Source organism: Gallus gallus, chromosome 17, assembly GCF_016699485.2.
Source record: "Gallus gallus isolate bGalGal1 chromosome 17, bGalGal1.mat.broiler.GRCg7b, whole genome shotgun sequence".
Classification (NCBI taxonomy): domain Eukaryota; kingdom Metazoa; phylum Chordata; class Aves; order Galliformes; family Phasianidae; genus Gallus; species Gallus gallus.
The window spans coordinates 6,795,907-6,814,848 of NC_052548.1; the positions used below are offsets into that span (position 1 = coordinate 6,795,907).

At 45.4% G+C, this 18,942-nt stretch overlaps 1 protein-coding gene across 18 annotated transcripts in view; it reads left to right on the top strand.

Annotated features, from left to right (window-relative positions):
• PRRC2B (proline rich coiled-coil 2B) overlaps nucleotides 1-18,942 on the top strand; it is a 55,486-nt gene that overhangs the window by 24,974 nt on the left and 11,570 nt on the right. For 13 of the 18 annotated variants that reach the window (XR_005840542.2, XM_046901867.1, XM_025141506.3 and 10 more), the window contains 19 exons: nucleotides 750-893; nucleotides 1,420-1,661; nucleotides 2,081-2,202; nucleotides 2,608-2,750; nucleotides 3,330-3,420; nucleotides 3,762-3,954; nucleotides 4,328-4,643; nucleotides 5,294-5,469; nucleotides 7,962-8,163; nucleotides 9,037-9,256; nucleotides 9,894-11,960; nucleotides 12,782-12,981; nucleotides 13,894-14,039; nucleotides 14,510-14,651; nucleotides 15,769-15,851; nucleotides 16,548-16,739; nucleotides 16,879-17,073; nucleotides 17,511-17,597; nucleotides 18,525-18,629. Coding sequence is in view for 17 of the 18 variants with exons in the window: in XM_046901867.1 (XP_046757823.1) it covers nucleotides 750-893; nucleotides 1,420-1,661; nucleotides 2,081-2,202; nucleotides 2,608-2,750; nucleotides 3,330-3,420; nucleotides 3,762-3,954; nucleotides 4,328-4,643; nucleotides 5,294-5,469; nucleotides 7,962-8,163; nucleotides 9,037-9,256; nucleotides 9,894-11,960; nucleotides 12,782-12,981; nucleotides 13,894-14,039; nucleotides 14,510-14,651; nucleotides 15,769-15,851; nucleotides 16,548-16,739; nucleotides 16,879-17,073; nucleotides 17,511-17,597; nucleotides 18,525-18,629 (5,066 nt within the window). In the remaining variant the exon portion in view is untranslated. The remainder of the gene's footprint in view (nucleotides 1-749; nucleotides 894-1,419; nucleotides 1,662-2,080; nucleotides 2,203-2,607; nucleotides 2,751-3,329; nucleotides 3,421-3,761; nucleotides 3,955-4,327; nucleotides 4,644-5,293; nucleotides 5,470-7,961; nucleotides 8,164-9,036; nucleotides 9,257-9,893; nucleotides 11,961-12,781; nucleotides 12,982-13,893; nucleotides 14,040-14,509; nucleotides 14,652-15,768; nucleotides 15,852-16,547; nucleotides 16,740-16,878; nucleotides 17,074-17,510; nucleotides 17,598-18,524; nucleotides 18,630-18,942) is intronic. The other 5 variants (XM_025141508.3, XM_025141511.3, XM_025141509.3 and 2 more) reach the window with 4 other exon arrangements.

Sequence of the window (18,942 nt, forward strand, 5' to 3'; positions counted from 1 at the left end):
GATTAGCCAAGTAACAGGAAGAAACAGTTCTGGAAAAAAGAGTAGTGCAAAAATGCAGACAAATTCTTTTTAGTCAGTGTTAACAAATTTAGAGAGCTGCTGTGTTTTGTTTCCCAGTCACTGCCAGATCTTCATAAGAGGGAGAGCTTTCATTCTAGGGTAGCTGGTGATTCAGCAAAACAATCTTCCTGTGACAGAAGATGAACCTGGCTTGCTCTGGCTAGTGATCTGCATCTTAAAAATGCTGCAGCCAGGAGGAGAGTTGGGAAATAGCATATTGCACTTAGTCCTTATCTGTGGTCTTTCACCAACTCCATTGCCAGAAACCTTAACAATAGAGTTCCTCAGTGGAGTGAGATTTGAGTAGAAGTCTGAATAGAAATGTCAAATACTTGATGAGAGAATATCATTTATAAGTCATATTGCAGAATTTGTATCTCTGCCTCAGCCTCAATTTTGTGCTGCACAAAAATAATCGAAAGCTGAGAAAGTTTACTCTGACTTTGTTGAACATGAGAGGTTAAATGAAAATCTCAAAGGGTGTGAAAGTATTTGGTGAGGATGTCTGTTGTAGTGTTGATGACGATTTCTGAAAGTGTTTTGGATGTGATCTGAGGTGCAGGTATGGTAGTAATTTGGGTTTAAATTTACTGGGTGCACCGATTCTTGGGGAATGCGTTTTCAGGGTGATCTCGTAAGGGAGTTGGAAGAGTGGAAAGATCGGAGTCCCACACTTATTTGTCTGACAGGTTCAAGGGCCTCAAGCCGACTGTTATCCTTCTCTCCCGAGGAATTTCCGACGCTGAAAGCAGCTGGCGAGCAGGACAAGGTTGGCAAAGAAAAGGGCGCCTTAGATCTGTCGTATGGGCCAGGACCAAGCCTCCGCCCCCAGAGTAAGTGGATATGTAATTCTGCTTTACCTCAGCTCAGAACCTGAATCCCATAGTAATAGTAATATAACATAGTTTTTCATTAAAACTGCTGTGTATGGGAATAGGGAGGGTTGTCTTTGTTCTGTGATGTTTAATATAATGATGCTGCAAAACAGGCCCCTTCCCTCAGGATAGGGGAGAGTTACAGGTGAAGTGAGCGTGTGCTTTAGTCCTGTCTTTGAGTGTTTGTGTTTGATCTAATTGCCTTTAATTTTGCGGAATGGGGACTGTGGAGATGGTTGGAGGAGGCCTGGTTGAAATTGAACCTTATTGACAAATAAGGACACCACTGGTGCAGTAATTACCTAGTAGCAGCTGATGCTCCTGGTCTCTTGGGAAAAATAATGTGTCTGGAAATTTTCCTTGGTCCCTGTTGTTCTTCTACATTCTCAGCGTAATTAGGGCTTGACCAGAGTATTTCAGTGTTACATTTCTGGTGAAGTGATTACATTCACAAATGTTAACATAATTGTTACCTCCTTTCCAGATGTCACAAGTTGGAGGGAGGGCGGTGGGAGGAACATAACCTCTGCTACATCTCTGACCGCCTCCCCTGCTGAGCTGGGCAGCAAGACCTCTAGCACTGGAGACGGAGCCCCCTCCTCAGTGAGTGCCAGCGATCCTAAGGAGCCGTCTCTCCGCCCAGCTCAGCCTGTCCGCAAAGGGGCTTCGCAGTTCATGGGAAATGTCTACCAGCCACCTACATACCATGACATGCTACCTGCTTTTGTAAGTTGTACTTCTCACAAAGCCCCGTAATATCTTTGCTTCTCATAATATGTACGCGTGTTGAGGAAGTCAGCTAAGAGTATTTTTCTAGGCTCTCCTCTTAGTTGGTTCCTGGAACTTGCTCAGGGATCCTTCATCTATTTTTAGTTTTCCCTATTGTGTGTTTACTCTCTCAAGTTAGAATGGCGTAGCACTTACGTGCTCCAGGGAGAAATGAAATAGCCACAGCCTTGCTCAGCCCAAGGAAAAGTTCCTGCTTTTCTAGAGCTGGAAAAGTAACGTATCTGTTAGCCAGCCAGACATTAAACATTTGTTTTAACTTTGCATAGCTGTAACTACTGTGCCTGTGTGTAATCTAATCTGGGTAAGCCTGCTTGTGGCAGTAAAAATACAGGCTCTTCTGCTTTGTCTTGTTCCAGATGTGTCCACAACAGCCATCTGAGACCCCTGCGCCATTGGACCGAGGGTCTTTCCCCGTTCCTCAGCTTCGGCTTGAGCCCCGTGTCCCTTTCAGACAATACCAGATGAATGACCAGGATGGGTAAGGTTGCCATGACTGTCCCACTTGAGAGGCTGGTTTGGTGTGTGACACAAGCCTTACGCTTGTTGTGTGGGTGAAGTTGTGGGTAGCCAGAGAGAATGCCTGATTTTTACCCAAGTGGTCAGTGCTTTGCTCTAACTACAGCAGCACCTGAAATGTTGCAGGACACTGAGCACTGTGTGTCTCAGGAGCAGGTAGATGTGTAAAGTAGGTGTGTGATTGTGGACTGACAGGTTTGCAGCCCTAGGAAGTGAGTACCAGGTAGATAGGGAAGAGAAGTTTTGCTGATCAGGGAGAGATACTCAGATTCCTTCTATATAATTGGTGAATCAGTCATTTTCTACTGTTAAAAAGTCAACTACACGTTCCTTTGTTTCTAACCAATATTTTTGCATCTCTCTGTAGAAAAGAGAACAGGCTTGGCCTGTCTCGTCCAGCACGTCCACTTCGACAGCTGGTAGAGAGAGCACCTCGACCCACCATTATCAACGCAGAGAACCTGAAGGGGCTGGATGAACTAGATAATGATGCAGATGATGGATGGGCAGGTACAGTACCTCTGTCCTTCAGCTTCAAGCAATGACTTAGCAGATAAAGCAAAGTAATTGCTCCTCCCTGCAGAATGGAATTGCCAGAAAGTTCTAGTAGCTCTGTTTCACTACTGTAGAATGGATGAGGGGAGGGAAGGGATGGTCAGTGCAGTTGTGAAGGTGCTCTTGGTGTACATGATGACACAATGGATCCTTCTGATCCTTCCATCAAAGTACTCTAGGAACTGGATCTGAAGACTCCTAAAAGCTGAAAACACCAAGCAGCAGTAGGATACAAGAGCAATTAAGAGTTAGTCCCACCTTTTCAGTTATGGCAGTATGCAGTTATGCAGTCTAGTTTGATGGCTGTCTCCTTACTTGCAGCCTTCTTCCCCAGGCGGTTTACTGCTTCTCTTTTGGGACCAACCTGCTGTTTAGCAGTGCGAGTTCTTGCTAATCATATCATTTCCAGTATCTGTGCTGGACACTTAGTTTTCAAAATAGTGTCTATTTCAGTGGTGGAGAAGGCATGAGCTTTTTGAGGCAGAAACTGTTTCTTTCCTCTGATGTGCCCCCTTTCCAATTCTGCCTTCTCAGGCATTCATGATGAAGTGGATTACTCTGAGAAACTGAAGTTTAGTGAAGATGAGGAAGAGGAAGAATCTCTTAAAGATGGACGGCAGAAGTGGTAAGAACTGGCTTCATCCACATCCATGAGGTTGATTTTTTTTTTTTTTTCTCATGCCTTATACTGTGATTTGGTTGATTTCATGTGCCAGTCTTTGAGTGGGTCTCAAGGGTGTGCATGGGTCATGGAGTTAAGTGTCTCACCTTTTATCAAGCTGCACAACAGTGATGTAACTCCTTAAGTACCTTAGAAGGAAAAGCCCATTGCTTGGAGTGGTGTTCGTTTTGTTTAGATCCTTTGTTTCTGTTACAGTTGTCATTGCCACCTGATGAGTAAGTCTGCAAGTGCTTTTTGAGGCAAGTTCAAAGATTTGCTATTACATTTGCTCTTTTTTGTGACAGGAACAGCTGGGATCCCAGAAGGCAGCGGCAGTTGTCTATGAGCTCTGCAGACAGTGCAGATGTCAAACACACCTTGGAGGAAGGAAAAAACTGGAGCGACTCAGTTGGTTTGTCCCGGTCGGTCCGGAAAGCGCAGGATTCACAGCAGCCTCCAAGGAAGATCAATGGCTGGAACTCTACGTCTGAATACCAGGTAGTTTGAGCTCATGTGGGTGGGCTCGTTCTTCTGAGCTAGTGGATGCAGTACATCGTTGTCCTTAAAAGGCCTCCCACACACTGTACTGAGAATGGCACGTTGATGAATTTCTCAATTCTTTGCTTATATGTATTGCATTGCCACTAGCCAGAGAAAATTGAAGCTGGTCCCAAGCAGTGGAGTTATCAGACAGAAAATGGAGATACTGAAATAGATAGCACTAACTCCTCACTGAAAGGGGATTTGTGTGCATGAGGATAGAGAAGGATGACAGCAGGCAAGAGGGGATTTTTCTCATCATGGGATGCAGAGCTTGAGGTAGGGGATACATTTGAGTCATTCATACTGAGAAATGTTTTTCCTTTGGTAGAAGCCTTCACAGGGAAGTGCTCTCAGACAGCAGTCCCTTGAGGATAAAGAAGAAAAAGTGCCACTGAGACAGAAGTTTGTGCACTCTGAGATCTCTGAGGCTGTTGAACGGGCTAGGAAGCGACGGGAGGAGGAAGAGCGGCGAGCCAGGGAGGAGCGTCTAGCAGCCTGTGCTGCCAAGCTGAAGCAACTTGATCAGAAATGCAAACTGGCTCAAAAGAGTGGGGAGACCCAGAAACACACTGAGAATGAAGACCTGCGACCCCCAAACACAGAGAAAAGTGCCGTGCAAGAAAATGGTCATGTTTTCCGTAGAGGTACAGAAGCATTACTTGCCTTGTAAAAACTGTGTGGGTTTTTTTGTTTTTGCTTTTGCTGTTATGCTGATCTTTCACCTGAATTGTGGAGGAGCTCCTGAGAGGGAGCATTTGGGGATGGTGCCTAACAGATGAGCTGCCTTACGTATTCTGTGGAGTATTTTCAGGGCTCACTTGAGGGGAGAGAAGGAGAGGAAAAAAAAAAAAAAAAAGCAACTTAACTATTAAAAGAAGCACAAACTTCTGTGGTTATTTTAACCATGCTCAGTTAGCTGTGCTATCGGAGATCTTGTTGGAGTGGGCCTCCTAGACTTCTCACGGTTGGATGATGCTATTTGTGATGAGGCCACTGGTCACAAAATCATTTTATTAAGAAGTGCTGACAAATTTAAGGAGTAACAGAGCAAATGGACTTTGTCCTTTAGTGCTGAAGCGGAAGGCTGATAGCAGAGGGGGATCTCAAAATCTGTCACTAAAACAAGAACTGTCAGGGCAAATCACAGATTGTGAGGTGCTACATGTGACTAATAAAGTTCAACCACGTAACACAATTAGGATGTGCTCACAGTTGGGTGTATTTTGCTCTGGTGGTGTACACACAAACCGTGTCATGGGCAGGACTCATCAAGGTTTTATTTTCCTCTCTCCAGCAACACCTGAGTTTCACACGCAGGATGTCTCTGGCTATCTGGAAGAGGAGACTCCTGCCCCAGCGGCACCCCAAAGCAGCAGTGAGGATGAACTCAGAGAAGCTCCATCCCCAGCACAGGAATTCAGCAAATACCAGAAGTCTCTTCCCCCACGATTCCAGAGGCAACAGCAGCAGGTAATAGGTGTGATACTCCTTCCCCACTTCTTTGGACTCCCATATAACAGTTGTCTGCCTGATTTTCAGTGCCTTCGGTGTCAGGTAACCAACCGATCCTTGGGCTGGGAGGTGACAACTGCTGGTTCTTCTCCAGCTTTTTTCACTGTTCTTGATCACAGATGTCTACTGTGTAACATGTGTGAAAGGGCTCTCTGTGTAGATTACATGATTTTTTTTTTTGCCTCTTGTGCTGGAGCTGTTGTGCTAACAGCTTTCTGTGACTAGGGAGAGGCGTGGGCAGGCCAGGTTTATCACTTGCCTGGGAGAAAAGTAGACACTGCTGTCAGAAATATCGACTTGTCTGGCACTGTTGTCTCTGCATATCTTGACAGTGTGACATCTTAGGACTACGTGTTGTGTAGCAGAGCTCTGGTTTGCTAATGTTTGCATATACTGAAAGCCAGGGACTTTCACCTTCCTGTGTCCAGGCTCAAAAAGCAGCAGTGGCTATGTTGATACTTAAAGATGTAGCAAAGTATCTAACACCTTTGGATGGTAGTAAACCTGGTGAATGCCTGTTCTTATTCCCTGGCACAGGATAGGAGCTGGTGCTTTTCAGCACTGCTGCTGTGACAGGGTGCTGAATATGCAGGCCAAGGGAAAGGAGGCTGATTTCTTTGGGGACCAACTATTTGCATTTGATTTTATACTTGCTGTATGCTTACCCTTGTGTAATACTTGCTGTATGCTACCCTGGGTATGGATAGCCATTTGCCTGCCAGGGTCAAACTGTGCTTAAGTTGACAGGTGGTTGAACTCTGCTTCTGTACTGAATGTGAGTGGTTTAAAGTGGTGTACTTCTTGTTCCGCTTCCTCCTGCCTTTGCAGAGGGAGGTGATTTTTGACATCTGCTCTAATTTTCTACCCAACCTTATTTTTTCTGTGAGGCTCTTGTTGATCATTATTTTCTTTGCACCACAAGTATGTGTTTGTTTCTGTTTTGTTTCATTGGCAGTTCTTTCTGGGCACTGAGAAACCAGTCTGAATTGCTTCATTTGACTTCTGTCTTTCCCAGCTTTACAGTACTTTATATGTCATGTGTGCTGTCCAGCTCTTCCTGCTGCAGTGAGCCTCTCTTCCTAGGACAATACTCAGGCTTGTGATAACACAGAAGTTAATTGTCAATCTTCATAGAATAACCATTTGAAATATGATATTATCAACTCTGCTGCAAACCTTAGCAAAGAGGTGAAGACTTGGCTTTTGCTCGGAAGCTTAATTACTCTCATGGCTATTCCCTGTGACATTTTCATGAATCAAATATGCAGCAGCAAATGTTGCTGGTGTTACTCTTTTTAAGAGATGCTCTGAAGCTAAAAATAATTGGATGTCTTTGCTGTCACACTATTAATACCTCAGGTCATTGTTACTGGAAGAACATTAAATTTTCATTGTATTTTCTCCTACCCTGTGTGCTGTTAGTATGTATGAGGCAGTTTGTATTTTGGGTGGCTTGTGTTGCTGCTTTTATGGTGGTGGTTTCATGAAAAGAAAAAAGAGTTAATGCCATCAATGCTGTCTTTTATGAAATACTTTATCCAGGACCCTGGAAGAGTAGGTAACTTAATCTTTGTGGTTATCTTATTTTTCTCTCCAGCCATAATGACTTTCAGATGTAAGTTTGCCTCTTGCTCTGTATTAGGGATTGCCTTTTTTTGTAAACAGTTACTGTATTTGACACTGTAAGCTCAGTAAGAAAAGTGTGGTGGCAAGCTTGACAGGTAAACAGGTGTTATTCCCTGTTAATTAGAGCTGTTTATGTTTTGAAAACTTTCTTCAGTACACAGAGTTCCCTTCAAATACAGGTTCTTCTTGGACCTTAGGCAGTAGTTGAACGTTGAGTCAAATTAACATCATAACACTCCTCATCTAAAGGAAGGTAAACTGGCCACGTGGGAAATGGAAAACAACCCAGTGGTGTCAGTCCATCTCTGGAGGATGCGCAGGAAATACTATGAAATATTAACAGCTCTCCTAATTGAATTTAGAATGTTCTTATCTAATCTGTTTGGCTAACATGAATAGGACTATTATGCACACATGCTAAATAACTTACAGTGGCATTTCCTTCAAGGAGCAATGTCTTCTGAAGTATTTAGTTCCAGTTAAGGGATGATGTTTGACAGGAAACTGTCCTATATCTTGTGAAAATGCTGAGAAAAATACGAACTCCTGTCTTGAAGCTGATGTCTACCATTTGACTGTGCAGTGGGCCCATAGTGGTGACCTGATCTCTTGGCTGCATTTGTGTCCTAGGTAGTTTAAGAAAAACAGTACTTGCTGTGTTTTCAGTTTCTGGTGAATTGTCCATAACTTTTCTGCCTTCCTCTCTGAATTGTTTTTGGGCCTCTTAGACAATGAATGCATTTTCTTTGGTCTGGTCAAGTTGCAGGTCTGGTTTCTTGCACTGTGACAGTTGATGTCAAATGGCCCATCCTTCTTCCTTTCAGGAGCAGCTATACAAAATGCAGCACTGGCAGCAGCAACAAGTCTATCCTCCCCCATCCCATTCGCATCGAACTTTCTACCCACCACACCCCCAGATGCTTGGCTTCGACCCTCGCTGGATGATGATGCCCTCCTACCTGGACCCTCGCATGGCTCAGAGTCGCACTCCTGTGGATTTCTACCCTTCAGCCCTTCACCCTTCAGGTGAGATGTTTTCACCGTTTGCCTTTATCATAGCAGTTGACTTGGTCCAGTATCTGGAAAGCTGCTCTCAGACCTAAGACTTTGGGAGTTGGTTTTACAGACTTTAGAATGTGAGGATCGTGTTACAGTCTTGCATCTTTTGCAAGTGCCCAGGTGCTCGGTGTCCTCAGGACTGGTCATTGGGGAGGATGACCTGTTGAGATAGTTGCAACTCTCCTAATTTGCTGTGCTTCATGTGTCTCACCTCAGCCCAGACTTACTTATCCTGGCTGGCTGTGGTAAATCTCTAGGGATGAGAAAGTCAGTAGCAATGAGGACTACTGAGGAAACAAAGGTGATTAGGAAGGAGAGCGTATTGCCTGTCCATCTTCTGCATGGTATTGGGATATCTTCCTTAACAGCTGTGGAGCCTTAGAAGGTATAAAGGTAGATCTTCCCCTTTAGAAGAGGAGGATCAGTTTGGGAATGACTGGCAAATGTAGTGGGGAAATCTGTAGTTTCTGGGAAGGTGCTAGAAGCACAGAGCTTACCTTGTTATTGATCTTCAGAGATATGAATATAAACACTAAGGTGTATAAATTACTCCCTTGAGTCTATGGCTTGTTTTCACGCACCTGCTTTCTGCCAAGCCTGTGATGGTGTGTAGTGAGCAACCTGGTCTCTGAAAGCTATGTTGCCTGCTATGTCATTCCAGGTGTATTTCCCAGCTCTGTATTTCCCGAGTGCAGGCTCCTCTCTGCAGAGAGGTTTCCATGGCTGCAGTCACCTGCAGTCCAGGAAGGAGAGGGAATCAAGCTAGTGGTAGATTGTTAATTCTTCCTAACAGCGAGATTGTAGTGTTAACAATACGAACTCTGTCACTGTCATGACCAGGAATTATGAAGCCCATGATTCAGCAGGACTCCATCGGTGGGAACAGCTGTCGATCTGAAGATCAGAACTGTCAGGCAGGTCAGGTGGAAAGGAAGGCTGCTCCCATGGACCCTGTGCCAGTATGGGGCCAGGAGAGCTATGCATCTCTGCAGAGCAAAGGGTACTCCCTGTCACATCAAAAGCAGTCTGACAACATGACCATGGAGGGGCTGCATGCCAGGTGAGTGCAGATCTCCCCCATCCTCACGCATGCTATGGTAGGAGGCTGTGCTGTCGTAAGAGGCCATTTCCCACTGAAAAGCAGGCTTAGAGATGACCTACAAGATGTCAGACAGGCCAGGATACTATTATGGTAGAACCCTTATGTTGTTGAGTTTTTATGTTGTGAAGATGCTTACAGACTGACTTAACTCAGTTTTTCTGGCTGATGCTAGTCCAGACTGACCAGCTTGGAGCCTTGTGGGGCTGTCTGTTCAGTAGGAGTTGCTTGTCATTTACATAGATAGGTTCTGAAAATGATGAGTCAGAAATTCTTGTCATTTCTAGTTTGTCTCCTAATTTTTTTTTGGACTTCCTGAATTCAGTTACTTGTTGGGGGTGCGTTTCCCTTTATTTCTTAAGTTTGCTGCCCAACACAGGAACTGCTTTCTTTATCATTCATTGATTGGACAAACCAGATAGTACAGCCTGGGGCCATAGCAGATCTGGCCTGCATTCAGGTACTTACAGGCTCATTGTCTCATGATATAGAACAAAACCTAATTTATTTTTTTGTGCCTCTTGTGCTCAACTTGGACCCTTGGGTGCATGGTGTGCTTTGCGTTAGCTGACTGTTTTGTTTGTTGTTTCCTTCATAGAAATGGCAGTTCTTACTCTTCCTCTCCCGGAAGGCCAGAGAATCTGAACACCCAGCGAGATCTCTTTGAGGAAAGAGGGGAGGAATACTTGAATGCTTTTGACAAGAAGACCCAAGGAGACTTTGACAGCTGCCTGTCTTCTCAGAGGCTAGGCCAAGATCTCTTATTTCAGCATCAGGAGAGTGTGCAGGAAACCTGTCCTTCCAGCAACCGCCATGCAAACTTGAGATGTTCACCTCTAGAGCCTGACTTTATCCAAGCAGAGAAGAAACCAGAATATAATGGCTGGGATATCAGCCACCATCAGAAACCTTCAGAGCCTGCAGCGGAGATTACTGAAGAAGTTCCGAGAAATGAGCAGTCATTTGCTGCTGACCCATGGAAGAAAGAAGGAGCTAGTAATACCAAACAGCCTGCTGAAGAGACAGCAGAGTGGGCCCCTGAAAACCGAAGCACAGGTGTTCAACAGCAGGAGCAAATTGGGAGGACACGGCGATCAGGCCCAATCAAAAAGCCAGTTCTGAAAGCCCTCAAGGTGGAGGAGAAGGAGAAGGAGATGGAGAAGGTCAAACTGGAGGGAGAGGACACCTCACGCCATCTGAAGGAGAAGGTGACTGTTCAGAAAGTGGAAAACGAATCAGACGACTCTGCGGCCTTACTGAACTCCACACGTTATCTGCTGGATGACAAAGGCTCTTCCCAAGCCAGCCTTGCCCGAGAGGCTGAGAAGTCACAAGAGGAAGAGGAGGAGGAGGAGGAGGAAGATAAGCCAGAAAGAACCTGGGAGAACAAGGTCTCCAGAGAATCCAGTGAGCTTCCTCCCACTAAAAGAAATAACTGGATCTTCATTGATGAAGAGCAAGCCTTTGGTGGGAGAGGTCAAGGGCGTGGGCGAGGGAGAGGCTTCAGAGAATTCACTTTCAGGGGCCGAGGCACTGTTGTGAGCAGTCGGGGAGTCTATAACAACCAGCGGAGCAGCCGAGGGCGAGGGCTCCGGGAGTTCAACCAGCCAGAGGACTTCCCCAGGGGCAAGCCAAGGCGACGGATTGCAAGTGAGACGCATAGCGAAGGGTCAGAATATGAGGAACTCCCCAAACGTCGCCGGCAGAGGGGCTCAGAAAACAGCAATGATGGCTCTGTGCTGGACAGAGAGGACAGTGATTTGAAGAAGGGAGACTTCAAAGAGTCTTGGAGGTCCAACAAAATCTATTCAGATGATCACACTAGTCTCGACCCTAAGATGAGGGCCCCAAGAGCTTTTGGGAGATCACTGCCACCAAGACTAAGCAACTCTGGCTATGGGCGAAGAGGTTTCATGGGCAAGGAGCCAACCCAGTGGCAAGGCAGGAGTGGGGGAGCGGGGTGGCAGGAGTACAGCCACACTTCTCCATCAGATGGTTTTGGGAGCCGGCAACAGTCTGACAGAGACTACATTCAGGATTCCTACAAACACGTGGATTCTTTCTCTAGCCGGGTTTTTGATGAGAGCCATTTGGATGACAAGAGGCACTTCTTCCAGGAGGATTACTTAGCAGATCAGGAGAACATAGAGAACAGGCCATTCAGGAGGCGGCGTCCCCCCCGTCAAGACAAGCCCCCACGCTTCAGGCGCCTCCGGCAAGAACGAGAATTGGTTGGGCAGTGGAACCCTGAGGAGGGAGGCCCCAACCTGCTGCCCAGCCAGTGGCCAGGACGGCCCAAGCTGAGCACCACAGAGAAGAGCAGCATCTCGGGCAGACGGTCTCCTGAGCTATCCTACCAGAACTCCTCAGATCATGCCAACGAGGAGTGGGAGACAGCATCTGAAAGCAGTGACTTCAGTGAGCGTCGGGAGAGGCGAGATGGAGTTTCAGAGAGTGAGGGCCAGCTGGAGAGTGGCCTTGGGAGTGGCAGCTTGGGAGAGAAGAGAGAGCTAGCAAAGAGGAGCTTCTCAAGCCAAAGGCCGCTGGTGGACAGGCAGAACCGCAAGGCTGAGCCAGCAGGGTATGCGGAGCAGTCTGTCCGGACTGTAGGAGCAGCTTCACGATATGAGAGCCAGCAGAATGGGACACTCATAAAAAGCAAAAGGTAAAGTTGCTTTCTCATGTGCAAATGTCTGTCATCTGGTATGTGGTTAACAGGTCAGTGGAGAAGGGCTGGCCTGTGAGTAGGGAGCTGTTCACCATATCTCTTTCAGTCTAATGCAGGTGATTTCCGGCACTACTTATCCAAGCTTAATGGGTTTATATTTGCCTGAGCAAATATTTTCATAGACCTTAGCAAGGTCTGGTGTTGAATGGTAAGGCAGTGCTGTGTGTTTGTAAGATGATGGAAGGAGTTCCTGCTGTGAGTACTGTAAGATAACTCTGACACTAAGGATTAAGTACTTTCTCCAAAGTGTCTTGTGAAGAATCTCATGAATCCACCAGCACTGGGAAGAGGATGCTGAGTTAGCTGTACCTTGCTTCTGGGGGGGGAGGCTCAGTATTGCCATCTTCCTTCCATCTATTTCCCTTCCCCTCGCCCTTTACTTGGCATGGAATGTGTGCCTATCACAAAGAAGAACAAGGGAGCTAGTAGGCTGGTGTACTAGGAGGATAGGAGACACTGATTCAGAAGCACAAAGCCCTCCTTGCAGGGACAAGCTAGGATATTGGCTTTGTTGCAGGGGCAGCCTGTTGGTTGAATCATGAGTTCAGGTATTGTTCTGTTTCCAGCCCACTTACCCTGTAGTCCTTGTAATGGACTGTGTGCTCAGAATTAATGTCATCTTCTGTTGAGCAAACAGTGGGGAAGGATGAGGTGTGATTAGAAACCTGGTAAGGAAAATGCAAGTTTGTGGGTTTTTTTTCTTGCTACTCTTCATCTTCTAGGGACAAACCTGATTCCTTTCTCTTCTTACCTTGTAGATCTCCAGAAGAAGGAGGGGGCCTTGGCAACACCAGTGGTGGGAGCAGCCACTCCATTTACAGCCTGGATAGGGCCTCTCTTGCGAACTCAGAGAGTGCTGAAGGGCCGGGTAAAAAGTCAGAGAAGGAGCCAAAGTCTGCTGTGCAGAGAGCAAGCGAAAAGGGAGAGACATTATCACAGTTTGAACTGAATTATGGAAGTGAGTAGTGTCGTCATCTGTCTGTTTGGTTTTTTTTTGTTTTAACCATTAACAAACTGTGGCTTACTTCAAGCCTGGCTAGTTCAACCCGCTGTAACTTTAAGTATCAAGTTAGATTTGCTTGAACAAGAAAATTCCAGAGTTTCTAAGTAGGGACAACATGGAAGGCAAATAAACTCAAACTTTCAGCCAGATCTGACTCAGTCTGTTAGATGTTTCTGCTATAGAAAGTTTGGTTCTAGAGAGAAATGAGTCTGTTCTGTGTTTTGATCTAAAATGTTACATTTGAAGCCCCCAAATCCTTTCACAGAAGGAAGGAAAAGAGCATGTAAAGTGGGGAACGTGGATTCTGAGCTTCTAGCAAGCAGGCAAGAAATAAATTGCTCTGAAAATATTGGCATTAATAGCATCAGAATATTCTGAGTTGGAAGGGGCCCTTAAGTACCATAGAATCCAACTCCTGGCTCCACACAAGATCACTCACTCCTCTTTGCCAGTGACTCAGCTTTTTGCTGTTAGTGGAACTGAAGTTTTACACCCAAACTTCATGGATGTTTTCTGAAGGTGGTTGTGCCTGCTCTCTCCTGGCTAATACTTGGAGAGGTGTGAGATTCATTTCCACTGGTAATACATCTGAAGTGACCTGATTTTTAACGCGTTTCCATACAGCCCCAGCAGGAGCATGCTCACCATGAGGCAGAGGAGAGCAGACTCTTAGAGGATAACATGACTAGTTGATGTCAACAGGCGACTGTGGCTTAGTTTTCAAAGCTTAGCTGTAGTGCTGCTGACTAAACTTGCTTATTTGTTTGTAGCAAGTGGGTCCTATTTAGAATGCACTCTAAATGAGAGTGAATATAAAGCTTCATATGCGTATGCATTTTTTTTATTACCCATATGCACTTTGTTTAGGTACCATCATTGATAATCGGGTGTCAAGCACAGCAGAAGAGAATGAAGTGGGATCTATGGCGGGTGAAGGCTTCATTGAAGTTCTTACCAAAAAACAGCGTCGTTTGCTGGAAGAGGAGAGAAGGAAGAAGGAGCAGGCTGCTCAGGTGAGTAGAGGTAGAAAAAATTTGAGCTGATAGGTTTTTTAAACTGTTGTCACAGGAATAAGGCCCCAGAAAGCTTTTGTATAAGTGGAAAAATACGCGTGTCCAAAGTAGGATTTGTACTGTGTTGGGCTCTAGCTTCTGATCTAGTTTCGTGGAGTGAAAAAAAGGAATTAAGCAAAGCAAGTCTGACGTACTGACAATTCTACTTTGCCTTGAGCTGCAGCACTCTCTTCCACTGGGGGAAAAATAAGTCCTAGCATCTTTTCCACTTGTGAAACACAATTCTGTTACATGAGTTAGTGACTCATGGTTGGATTCAGTGATCTCTAGAGGTCCATCCCAACTCCTACAACTCTGTGATTCTGTGTGGCATTGGCACTTTGAAGTCTGGGATTAAATCTGCCAGGAACAGAGGCTCTATTAATCCAGATCAGTGACAGGTCCAACAGCCTGTGCTTTTTCTATCTCAGGCACCAGCTAAGGCCCGTGTTCTTCAATCTCGCATTCCTCCTCGATTTGCTAAGAAGCAGAACAGCTTGTGCTTGGAGCAAAGTGATGTAACTGTGTCTGGAAACAGCCTGGGCACAGAAATCTGGGAGAGCAACAGCCCAGGTAAGTTTGGGAGTGTTTGATTTGGAGTATTTAACACAAGCAGGGTGTACATGTTTAAGAGGAGACTTTCTTTTTTCTGATGATGTAAATGGAATGGGTGCTAGCAGACTTTCAGAGTGAATCATAGAATCACCAAGGTGATACCTCCAAGATCATCTCATCCAACCATCCACCTACCACCAATATTTACCCAATAAACAATATCTGGTAGTACAACATGTAAACATTTGCTGTACACCTCCAGGGATGGTGATTCTACCACCTCACTAGGCAGCCCATTCCAGCACGCCTGACCATTCTTCCTGAGAATAAATTTTTCCTCATATCCAACCTGAACCTCCCCTGGTGCAACTTGAGACCATTCCTGTATTGCTATTTACATGGGAGCAGAGGTTGACCCCTGCCGCACCACAACCGCCTTTCAGGTAGTTGTAGAAAGCTCTAAGGTCTCCCCTGAGACTCCTGCAAACTAAACAATCCCAGTTTCCTCAGCTGCTGCTCCTTGTAAGGCTTGTGCTCCAGACCATTCACTGGCTTTGTTCCCCTTCTGTGGTGGTGCTCCAGGGCCTTGATGTCTGTCTTGTAGTGAGGGGCTGAAAACTGAACGCAGTACTTGAGGTGCAACCTCACCAGGACTTGAGTACAGGGCAGCAATCACCTCCCTGTTCTTCTCTGTTCAGAACTGTACTGTTAAGCTATCCATCTCTTCTTGTTGGCTATGTCAGTCTCCCAGTCTGTTTTCTGGGTCTTTTTGTAAGATTAAGGTCCTAGCATTTTCTAGGCTTGGTGGCCTTGATCTCTTCAGCCACCTTCTTATTTTCCTTTCCTCTTATCCTTTAGCACTTAATAGCTAGTGCCTGCATTGTTACCCTTTCTCTTTCCTATTGCTCTCACATTCCTGAAGAATTTCTTTCCTCTGTTGTCTATCCTCAACTCTCTACAGCATATCTTCTCTGTCCATCTCAGCTGACAGGGGAGCAATAACTTTTTGAGGTAGTGAAAATATCCTTTCTTAAATCTAGAAATGAAATGTTACTTTTGCAACATGCACAGTGCACACGATGTGCTCACAGTTCTGTTTAAAGCAACTGAACTCTACCCCTGTGTTTTCTTCCAGCTCTTTCAGTTCAGTCTCCTGGAAGTGATTCCTGGAGCAAGCCTGTAAATACCTTCAATGGTACTGAATCTAGTTCCACTGAGGTAAGTGGCAACTCATGCCATTCAGGTATTCTGTGTGTAAAATTTTAACATAGATGGCTTATGCTTCTCATTGCTCCATCTGTGCTTAGTGACTGTCAGCTCTGCTTGTGCAATTCTAAACTCTGTGCAATTCTGATTTGAGCTTCATGCTGCTCTAACCTAGAGGGCCAAGTGTTGCTTAGAGTTAGATGTGGGTGTAAGTCTGCAGTAACTGTCTGGTAGGTGTATTTCAGGGTTGTGCTTCTAACTGGAAGCAATCTCTGTTGTCCAGGAGGTGAAATACTGTAGATAATGTTTTTTTATGCCTCATTCCTGTGAGCAGTGTGTAGCTGTAGCCTTAATGCAGGGATGGCAGAGGAAGTTTGAGAATGTTTCACCTGTGGAGGCCAGAGTTCAAGACTGGTTTGGTTCACAAGAAACATGAGTTTGGCAGTCTTTGCCTACTTGCCGTGTGTGCTACTTCCACCTTATTCTGGAGCCACAGTGGGGTTAATGCCTCGGTTAGCCTGTCTCAGGGTTGTGTAGCAGTAAAGCAGTAGCCAAGGGAATGCTGCAGGTCAAGACCAACTCCTCTGTAGTTAACCAAGAGTGTGATTTCAAAAGGGGACATGGTCTTGCTGTTTTCTGGGATATTTTTCCTCCTTTGTGGATTTGGGTCAAAGTCCGGGGCTTTAACGCATTTCGTGCTTTGCATAGCAGGGTTTTAAAGGCAGCCAGGGGGATAGTGGCATTGACTTGAGTGCGGAGTCTCGGGAATCCTCCGCGACCTCCTCTCAGCGCAGTTCTCCATATGGCACCCTCAAACCAGAGGAGATGAATGGGGCTGGCCTGGTGGACCCAAAGCCTGACTGCCAGAAGGAGCAAGTGCAGAAGCAATCTGATAAAAAGGTAATCTGGATTTGCAGCCAAGCCAGAGCGCATAGTGAGAGAACTTGTGAAGTGGTTCTTTTGTTCTTAATAGCACTTTTAAGGCTTGAGATGGGGTTATTTGGTCTTTTTGTCTCAGCCTCTCTGCTTTCCTGTTAAGGATTCAGATCAAGGCTCAGGACAGAACAAGGAACACAAGCCTGGACCAATCGGCAACGAACGCTCCCTGAAAAACAGAAAGGGTTCGGAGGGAACGGAACGGCTGGAAGGGAATATTCCCCCTGTTAATGGGGTGGAAATTCACGTGGATTCTGTACTTCCTGTGCCACCCATTGAATTTGGAGTAAATCCTAAAGTGAGGATTGAATTTAATTTTATCTTCTTGGTGGTGAGCCTGTTGAGATGTGAAAGGTGGTTTGAGGCAGTAGGATTGTTTAGAGGAAGCTTCCAGCGTATACACTGTGGATTTGCTTTAGATTGCATTGACACAGACCAGGTACTCAAGATGTGTCAGCCAAATGCATAGTATCCTTTTATAAGTAGTGTCCTAGGGACCTGTTGGGGTGGTGATAGATGTGATAGACAAAGTAGTGGCCTTCTAAGCCTTTGTGCCTCTGGGGATTGCCTGCTGCTGAGTGCTGAGAAGCATCTCCATGTTGTCTTCCAGCGAGGCTTACTGAAGGACAGTCTTTAGTTTCTAGTGTCATGATTCAGGCTAAAGTCATTAACCATGAGAAGCAAACTGGTGGCCCTTGGGTCTCGATTTGAATGTTGTATGTTCCACTTCTTCAGGACTCTGACTTCAGCTTGCCACCTGGTTCTGCTTCTGGCACAGCAGCTAATCCCGTCACCAAATTGCAGGATGCCTTGGCCAGTAATGTAAGTGTCTCTTTTTTGTTTTTGTTTTGATTGATCTTACCCTCTCCTTGGTTAAATCTCAGATGCTACCAAACAGAGAAAGCATGTTTCTTTGCAATTGACTTCACATTTAATGCTCAGGCATCTCACGTGACAAAGATCCGTAATGGAAATCTGTTGCCCTCGAGGTACCTTGGTAAAATGAGCAACACTGGCTCAGGAGTGACACAGAGCAGGTCTGTTATCATTCAGTAACCTGTGCAAAGCCAAGAGATTTTACAGATCTCTGAGATGACCAGTGTCCTTCCCCTGTGACACAGAGGAGTGCTGGTAATGGATGTGATGGGCGTACTGGTGTTTTTGGGTCTGGACTGGCAGCTTCCTTAGAAGATCTCATCTGCCACAGCACAACACAGAACTGTTACCTTGTTAAGCCAGGCCCTTCAAGAAGTTTCCTAGCTTGTTCCAGCCATGTATTTTGTTATATGTGCAGGAGTGAGCACACCAAAAGCCCAGCTTGTAACTCAGATGTGGACAGCAGTGTGAGAAGCTCTCAAGGCTGCTTTTGAAATACGTTCAAGTTTGTAGGCGGTCAGAATTTTTGAGATTTGTCTTAAGGGGTCTTTCTTTTGAGAAATGCTCTTTCAGAAAAAAGTATTGTGTGAAATTCAGGTAAGATCCCAAATACGTGTCTTCTGCAGATTTATGTTGCTGAGTCTAGTTGATGTTTAAATGGACATTGATGTAACTCTGTGTAAAGGGTGTGGTTGCACACCATCAAAACTTCGTTTATTCCATTAGCGAAGTGGATAATCGTTCCACGCAGTACTTAACTTCTACTCCTGAGGCTTGAATCCTTTGAGGTGTAGTTACTGTAGCTGCCAGCTGAGGCTGTAGTACCTCTTGAATTTCTCCTTGAATATTCACCATTCACCAATCTCCCCTCAGGCAGGGTTAACGCAGTCCATTCCCATTCTGCGAAGAGATCACCACCTTCAGAGGTGCATTGGCCTGAACCCAATGTCCTTCCCCACTGCAGAGCTTACTCTTAAGGTAAGTAAGCTGGCATATGTGCTTGTCCTCAAGTGGGTACTTTGTCTGCTTGACCAGAGTAATGAGGATGGAGTGGTCTTTCTCCCTGTTCTTTTAGACACTGCTAAATCTTAAATTATTTCTGTAAAAGTTAAGTATATTTGCTGTTTATTATGAATGAAGAGGGATGAGTTCCAACAGTCCTGGATGCTGAATTCCTCATTAATTGTAAAAATAAAATAAATGTGCAACAGAGCTTTCTGATTAGTGACTGTCTCAATAACTGGGTAAGGTGACTCATCAGTGATCTTATACAACTGATTTTTAAAAACAA